Genomic DNA, 8,890 nt, shown 5'->3' with positions numbered 1-8,890 from the left:
TTGTTTCGGCGACTCTTGCAATGTTTAGCTAGCTCTCTGCAGTCAAACTCTATTTAATTCGAACTGTAAAAACCGTTATGAAGTCTTCTTATTTCATAAACTAACTAGGACGAATTACTTGGACAATTACAATAACACGAAAAGTGCTGGCTATCGCGTTGAAGAAACATATTTTCAGGAGTGCAAGAAGGTGAACATGGTGAGAGCGCACAGACACAAGGGAGGGACACGGAATTTTAAATGCGACAGCATTTCTTTAACGCACTTCTGGGCCTCGGTGAAGCGTAGCGTCAGTGGAGGGGCCCCTTCACTCTCGCGATGCGCTATCTCCCCCTCGTTGGTTTCTTTATTGCACGCGCTTCGGCTGATAAGAAACGTTTGTGTGGGCGGCGATTCAGCAGGTTGGACGGTCTTTCGATAGCGGTTCCTAAAACACGATAAGCTAAACATCTGATTCCTCTGAAGTGGCTGACATCATGTTGTGAATCTTTGATTTGACAACTTCCTTTATTGTTGGAAAGTAAGTGTCCTGAGTCAGGAACATACAAACAGACAAACACAACACAACACAACACAACCTGTTCCTTTACTGTATCGTTTTCGTAGAGCGTTTGCGACCTGCTGAAACTCTCCTCTGCACTGCGCTTCATGTAACGTCGTCAATGTCGTCCGACACCACGGAGTTAGTGTAAACGACGTACTTCGGAGCATTCGCGCCAGTACAGAACTCGCGCATTTTCCCCCACTGCTGCCGGAGATGCGGACGCGTTCGCTAAAGAAAATGGACGTAAGCAACGGGCCGCCGAGAATGCCAGGCAACGGCGTGCGGCAAAGCGCGTTACCGTTGAAGCCGAAGGAGGGGCCGAAATACGCGTGACGCTGCATAAATACTACATCATACTAAACCTCGAAATAATTCCGTATACGCGTACTGCCAAACCGAACCGCCATACGCACACTGGCCGAAGTCGAACTATATACGTGGGCGCTTAGAAACCCACCGTAAGCGCCAAGCGGCACAGGAGACATTCACTTTGAACATCGTGGGTGATGTGAATGCGCCGACCACACGCGACGGCACAACGCTAGACTGTGTGTTCACAAGAAGTGTTATAGTGTGCGCTGCATCGACTAATCTCTTACTACAGTATTCACAAACCCATTCTCTGCATTGCCAGAATTGAGGACCACCCAGACGAAGAGGGAATCGTCCGAGTGATCGTGCACGGTGACACACATACGTTCAGGTTCATGGTCTTAGGAATAAATAGAGAGTTTCAGCAGATCGCAAGGGTATTAACGATAACGCTTCGGAAAACATGACAGGCCAATCGCCTGATTCCTTTGAAGTGCCCCTTTCCCTGATCTCCTTGACAGCCAGTGCATATACATCACACATTTGGATGAGCCAGAAAACGGTCTTCATTGATTGATTGATTCATATATTGAGTATGTTGCTCTAGTGCAGTGGTTCTCAACTTGTGTTATTCGAGGGAACCCTGATCGTGAGAGCACGGAACCTACTACGCTGGGGCAACTGTGCAGAAGCGGGAGAGGCGAACTAGATGTTGTACAAGTAGCAATGTTTTATTCTGTACAAGGGATTATTTAATTGCTGAATTATAACTTATTTGGTGGTGCCTGCGTCACCTACACTGTTTAGGAGAATGTGGACGCACATTCCCCCACAGCGTTCGTCGTGACGTTGCCCAGTTCTGTGAGGACGACAAGGGCGAGCTCTTTCAACCGTACCACCACCACCTAGAAGAATGTGCGCGAACACTTCTTTGAACGTGGCGTGCACCACAGCAGGTTCCAAACATTCAATATGCTTGTGCGTGAGCTCTCTGGAAATGATCGCACTGTTGGTTTGTGGCAGTGAAATGGTACTTTATTCGGGAGCGCTGCGGGGAAGAGTTCCGCTGCAGACAAGACAGGGCGCTCAGAATATCGGCGCGTGAGGGGCAGAGCGCACCACCGTCGTCGTCGTCACCGCTACACTGGGCCCCCTTCTCGGGAAAGCGGAAGCGCCCAGTGTACATGGCGTCCACGGGGCTGGGACCGTCGTGATGGTGGAGGCGGTGGGCTGAGCGACGCAGGTGCAGGAGGGGCAGGAGTTGTGTCGGACTCCAGATAAACGGGTTTCAGGCTGTTGAACTTTGGGACATTGAAGTTGGTACAACGAACTGAAGGACGAGGACGACGAAGAAGCAGGTTGCACGGGTTTGGTTTTTTTGTGTTGTTGGATATTCGGGTTCCAGATTTCGAAGGAACAGGTTGTGTGGTAGTTCGCTTCGCAGAAATAAATGCGATTGGATTTGGGCTTGGAGTTCTTCCATTAAGGTCCGGGACAGGAACTTCTAAAGAAGATTGGTGCCGAAACCCGGGAGACAAGGAAGAGACGAAGGATCTCCGTCCACTCTAGATAAGGCATTCTGCGAACTACTAGGCCTACAACAGGAGATGGAACACATGGAAGACCTGCTACGTCGTCGCCGAGGGCTAAGAAGCGCATTGTCTCGCACAGTCAATGAAGCCACAGAGAAGCTCACTGGTGTCGATCTAGCGGAAGAGGACATAGAAGTGCTCGTTGCTCGAGTAAAGAAGCAGATGGACAATTTGGAGCGAGTGGATGCGGAGTTGGAACCTTTGTGGTCAGAAGAGGAAGTTGAGCAGGAACAAAAAGAAAGCTTCGAATATATTGACCGAGCGACAGCTTTGCTGGCACGGCTACAGTTCAGGCTAGAACGAATTAGCCCGACAAGGAGTTCGACAAGAAGCTCACAAGGACCTATTCCAGAAGCGAGACAGGCTGATGACGTTGGAAGTGGGAACGTTCGAGTCAGGTTGCCCAAGCTGGAGATTATAAAGTTCAACGGCCAGCGCAAGAATTGGATGATGTTCTGGGAGCAGTTCCAACAAGTTGTCCACGACAACCAGAAGCTCAGCACGTGCGACAAGTTCAATTATTTACGAGCAGCACTGATCGGGGAAGCGGCGTCAGCCATTGCTGGGCTACCGCCAACGGAACGATGCTATAATGATGCTGTGGACATCCTCAAGGGACGTTTCGGCGATGAGTCGCTTCAGATAGAGGACCACATGGGCAGGCTCATGAGTCTCCAGCCCGTGAAGACAGCCCAGGATACGAAAGGACTACGGAAGCTTCATGACGATATCTCATCGCACATGAGAGCGCTGAAAGCACTGGGCGTAGCCGAGGAGTCTTTTGCGTCGATGCTGTATTCACTCATGATACGGCTTGTACCTCAAGGAATAGTCATCAACTTCAATCGAAAAATGTTGGAAGCTCAAGAGGAGACATCTACAAACAGTAACAATCAGGCAGTTAGTGCCGAGGACACTTCAGTAGGTCCCGACAAGCAACACGTGACGAAGGTGACTGAATTCATGAAGTTCCTCCGAGTGGAGGTAGAGAGCAGGGAGAGATTGAATGCCCATGAAGAAAAGCCTTCGTCAGGGTATAAGCAGAAGGACAACGAAGCTAAGACCCAGCACACAAGGAAATTCAGAAGACCGTCATCGGCCTCAGCGCTACTTCATACGTCAGATGATAGTCCAGAATGCTTCTTCTGTAAAGCGCGGGAGCATGGGACTGCAGAATGCAACGCGACGATTCCAAATGAAGAGAAGCTGCGTCAACTGAAAGAAGCAGGACGATGCTTCCGATGCACTTTGCCAAATCATGTGTCAAGAAGGTGTTGGCGGAAGGTCAAATGCGGGAAATGTCAGAAGAGACACGTTTCGTCAGTGTGCAAGTTTGGAAGTCAAGATTCTCCCAGCAAGGGCAAGTTGACCGGCGGGACGGCGCAGCTAAGCTTGGAGTTGGTGGAAGAGTCAAGGCGGCCAACAACCGTGCTGCAGACAGTCGTCGCCTGGTGCAAAGGAGAAGTGGGAGCGGACAAGTGCAAAGTTATGTTTGACACAGGAAGCCAGAGGTCGTTTGTGACACTACAAACTGCTCAGAGGTTGAAATGCAAGACAGTTGGTCACGAAGCATTGAAAGTTGGCGTGTTCGGAGGACGACAAGAAGAGAGGACGTTTCGGCGAGTATCCCTCAAGCTTCAGAGTATGTACGGCGGTATGGAGTACTACATGGAAGTACTTGTCACGGACGTCATCAGCACCCAAAACACAGTAGCGCCATGTTCCAGCATAATCAACGAAATGAAAGGAAGGAACCTTTCAGTACAGCACTTGGTCTGCCCTGAAAGTCGAGAACATATTCAGGTCCTCATAGGCACTGATCAATACTGGGATCTCGTAACAGGAAGAGTTTTGAGACTGGGAAGCAGTTTACGGGCAGTGGAAACAAGACTCGGATGGACAATTCATGGAGTGTGCCCAGAAAGTGGAATAATCAAGCACTGTAATCAGGCTCTGGTGTTACGGATAGCAGTGGATGAATTAGAAACAGATACGACGCTGAAGAAGTTTTGGCAGCTGGAATCCATTGGAGTGACACCTGACGCCGACGATGAAAGGGACAATACAGTGCTACGTCAGTTCTCAGAAACTGTGAAACTGAAGGAAGGGCGTTACGAAGTAGCGCTCCCGTTCAAGTCTACAGTGGACTTGGGAAGTAACAAAGAAGTAGCTCTGAAGAGGCTTAATCAGTTGACTAGAAGACTCACTCGTAATCAGGAGCTCTTGAAGAGGTACGACGAAACTATACGAATGTACAGTGATGAGGGCATGGCCGAGAGAGTATACAGTGACGAGGAAGATGTCGTGTACTACATGCCACATCAGGCGGTTCTCAGAGACTCGAGCACCACAACAAAACTTCGGGTGGTATTCGACTGTTCGTCAAGCTGCGTCACTGCCAAATCGCTCAATCAGTGTTTAGAAGCAGGACCGAATCTAAATCCGGATGTTGTGGAATTGTTAATGAATTTCCGGATAAAGAAAATCGCCCTGGTGGCCGACGTACAAAAAGCCTTTTTACAAATAGAAGTACGAAAGGAGGACAGAGATGCCCTACGTTACCTGTGGTATGAAACAACGCCAAAAGGAGGAGCGCCACTACCAAGAATCCCATTTGGTACGACGGCAAGTCCGTTTTTGCTTGCTGCTACGTTACGGAATCATTTCAAGGCGATGGAAGAAGAGTACCCAGAGACGGCGAGCCGCCTAGGGAAACACATGTACGTCGACGACCTGGTCATCGGAGCCACTGATGTGCAAGAGGCAAAGAAGATCGCTAAAGAGGCAACAGAGATTCTGGAGCGGGCGCACATGAAGTTACACAAGTGGGCGTCAAGCGACAATGACGTGCGTCAATTCTTGCAAGCGGAGTCTGGTGAAAGGACATTAGGAGACACGAAGGACATGCAAAAGGTCTTAGGATTAGCGTGGCTACCGGACGAAGACGTTTTAACGATTTCAATGAACGACGTATGGGACATGCATCAGGAACGAGGAGACACCAAGCGACGGGTCCTGCAGATCACCGCACGAGTTTACGATCCTTTGGGAATGCTGGCACCTTTCACCGTATGCGCAAGAATATTCTTCCAGTTGTTGTGGAAACGAAAGGTTGGTTGGGATGACATACTGCCCATAGAACTTCAACCAACATGGAATCAGTGGTGTGCAGAGTTGTTGCACCTGCAAGACCTGAAAGTATCAAGGTACAGCGGCCAGGACAAGGATGCAGATGTCGTGTTCACGGAGATACATATATTCTGTGATGCAAGCCCCGCAGCTTATGGAGCGGTATCATATACAGTTATGGAAGATTCCAGTGGTACAAAGAGCCCAACAATGCTAATGGCGAAGTCTAGGCTCGCACCGATAAAAGAACTGACGGTTCCACGGCTCGAGTTGATGGCATGCTTGGTAGGAGCAAGACTAGCTTCCTACATCACAGAAAAGATTCAAATCACTCCAGTTCGACGACACCTGTGGACAGATTCCAAAATCGCGCTTTCCTGGATACGTGGAGATCCACAACGATGGAAACAATTCGTCCACAATCGAGTAAAAGAAATTCACGAGCGCACGAGGACAACAGAATGGGGATACTGTAACAGTAAAGAAAACCCAGCAGATTTGTTAACAAGAGGAATCTCCGCACGAAAGTTGATCGAAAGTAAGACGTGGTGGTCAGGACCAAGCTGGTTGTCTGAGGATGAAAGAGAATGGCCTGGTGGCAGCTCAGATGGTGACTTTGCAAAAGACGAACTAGAGGAAAAGGAATCAAGACACGTATTGCAGACAGTAACGACGGTGACAGACGAAGTCATCGACATGCGAAGGTTCAGTACCCTGAAGAAACTGCACAAAGTCATGGCCTGGGTTTTCAGATTCACCGAAAAAGCGCGGAAAAGAAGTCGCCAAAGCGGACCGTTGACAGCGCAGGAATTAAGAAGAGCTGAGGAACAGTGCGTGAAAACTGTGCAAGCAAACGCGTTCCCAGAGGAAATAGCAGCTGTGCGAAGCAAGACATCGCTCCCGATGAGGTCAAAGTTACAAGGCACCATGCTGTTCGTGGACGGAAAAGGCCTTCTCAGGTCAACAGCCCGATTGCAGCAGAGCGACTTGCCCTACGACCAGAAGCGTCCCATGGTATTGCCAAAGGGAGATCATTATTCGGAGTTGTTGATCAGACAATGCCACTGGGACTTGCTCCACTCCGGAGTAAGGGATACACTTGTGCAATTGCGGGAGAGATACTGGATTTTGCAAGCACGTCAGGCGATCAAGAAAATTTTGAGGAAATGCGTCGTATGTCAGCGATATAACGCAAGAGCTTCAGGACAAGAACCGGCTCCGCTACCAGCAGCAAGGGTGACCCAGGCAGAACCGTTTACAGTGATTGGACTTGATTTCGCCGGACCGCTGTGGATAAGAACTCGACAATCTGCGAAGAAGGGGCACTTCGTGATATTCGTGTGCGCAGTCACTAGAGCCTTGCACCTTGAGATAGTACAAGACATGTCAACATCCACATTTCTATTAGCTTTCCGGAGGTTCGTGGCGCGACGGGGAATGCCCAACATAGTCTACAGTGACAATGCCAAGACTTTTCGAAGGAGCAACAAGGAGCTGCGAGAGTTATGGGACGTAGTCAACAGCAAAACAGTAAAGGGAAAGGTTGCTGACTGGAGAGTAGAATGGCGATACAATGCTCCTCATGCTCCTTGGTGGGGCGGCTTTTACGAGCGTTTAATAAGGTCAGTAAAGGTTGCTCTGAAAAAGACGATCGGAGCAAGGTGCCTCAAAGAAGCTGAGCTCAGTACGACAATCACCGAGGTCGAAGCCGTGTTGAATTCGCGACCAATAACCTATGTGTACGAAGATGAAAAGGAGCGGCCATTATCTCCATCAGCATTTCTGACTGGAAAACGACTGACGACCCTGCCAGGTATCCCCTCTGGCAATGTGTATGGAAGCAATGCCACCACGATACAAAGGTTGTGGCAGAAACGGGTGGAATCTTTGGAACTGTTCTGGAAGAGATGGTACTCGGAGTACCTCACAGAACTGCGCAACCTCTGTAGCAAGCGCAAAGGAGGCATACTTCAAGTGGATGACTTGGTCATCATCCGCGAAGACGGAAAACCAAGGCAAAGATGGTCGATGGGAAGAATAGTCCGAAGTTTTCCCGGTAAAGACGGCAAAGCAAGAGCTTTCGAGGTTCGCATCCCAAATCAAGCAGTAGTGATACGTCCGGGAGAACTGCTCTACAAGGTGGAAGTGTGAAGTGGACACTTAACAGAAGAAAAGTACCTTTTCTTCGGGGGGGAGTGTGTTGAACTTTGGGACATTGAAGTTGGTACAACGGACTGAAGGACGAGGACGACGAAGAAGCAGGTTGCACGGGTTTGGTTTTTTTGTGTTGTTGGATATTCGGGTTCCAGATTTCGAAGGAACAGGTTGTGTGGTAGTTCGCTTCGCAGAAATAAATGCGATTGGATTTGGGCTTGGAGTTCTTCCATTAAGGTCCGGGACAGGAACTTCTAAACAGGCGGGCTTTGGCGACAACTTCCTGCCGATTGGGAAGCTGCACCGTGAAGTGGCTGTCGGAGCGTGACAAAACTCTGAAGGGGCCGTCGTAGGGGGGCTGCAACGCCTTGCGCACTGCGTCGTGCCGCACGAATACATGTTTGGCAGTATCGAGGTCCGGAGGCACGAACGGAGACTTAGGTTCAGCAGCGCGGGTCGGAGTAGGAGAAAGACTGTTCATCAGCGTCCTGATGCGAAGAGAGTAGGTTGTGTAATCTGGCGGAGGTCGATCAGTCGATGGAAAGAAATCGCCGGGGAGACGCAGGGTGGTGCCGTAAACCAGTTCGGAAACCGTACACGCGAGGTCCTCCTTGAGCGCCGAGCGTATGCCCAGTAGGACGAGAGGGAGCATCTCAGTCCACGGCTCACCGAATGGATAGGCTCGTAAGGCGGCCTTGAGCTGGCGACGAAACCTCTCGACTAAACCATCGGCCATAGGGTGGTAGGCAGTCGTACGAATCCGTCTTGAGCCGAGGAGGTGAAGGAGGTTAGTGAAAAGCGCCGACTCGAACTGTCGGCCGCGATCTGTAGTTATAGTAGAGGGCACTGCAAAACGGCTGACCCAGCCGGAGACGAAAGCTTCTGCTACGGTGGCCGCCGTCATATTGGGCATGGGAATAGCTTCAGACCAGCGCGTGAACCTGTCGACAGAAGTGAGTAAGTACGAGTGGCCCTGGCTAGGAGGCAGCGACCCGACGATATCAACATGCACGTGGCTGAAACGGGCGTCGGGTGGAAGGAAACGGCCGAGCGGGGGAATGGTGTGGCGGACTACCTTGGCCCGCTGACATGGCACACAGGAACGGGTCCAGGCTCGCACGTCGGCATTCATGTGGGGCCAAAGATAACGAGAAGTGAC

At 50.3% G+C, this 8,890-nt stretch overlaps 1 protein-coding gene across 1 annotated transcript; it reads left to right on the top strand.

Moving 5' to 3' along the window:
* Nucleotides 1-2,463: 2,463 nt before the first annotated feature.
* LOC135388512 (uncharacterized) lies at nt 2,464-7,728 on the top strand. The gene has a single exon (XM_064618132.1). The coding sequence runs from the start codon at nt 2,464-2,466 to the stop codon at nt 7,726-7,728; it is 5,265 nt and encodes a 1,754-aa protein (XP_064474202.1).
* Nucleotides 7,729-8,890: the final 1,162 nt, after the last annotated feature.

Source organism: Ornithodoros turicata, chromosome 1, assembly GCF_037126465.1.
Source record: "Ornithodoros turicata isolate Travis chromosome 1, ASM3712646v1, whole genome shotgun sequence".
NCBI lineage: Eukaryota > Metazoa > Arthropoda > Arachnida > Ixodida > Argasidae > Ornithodoros > Ornithodoros turicata.
Note: the sequence above shows the minus strand (reverse complement) of the source record. Positions and strands in the feature narration are given on the sequence as shown.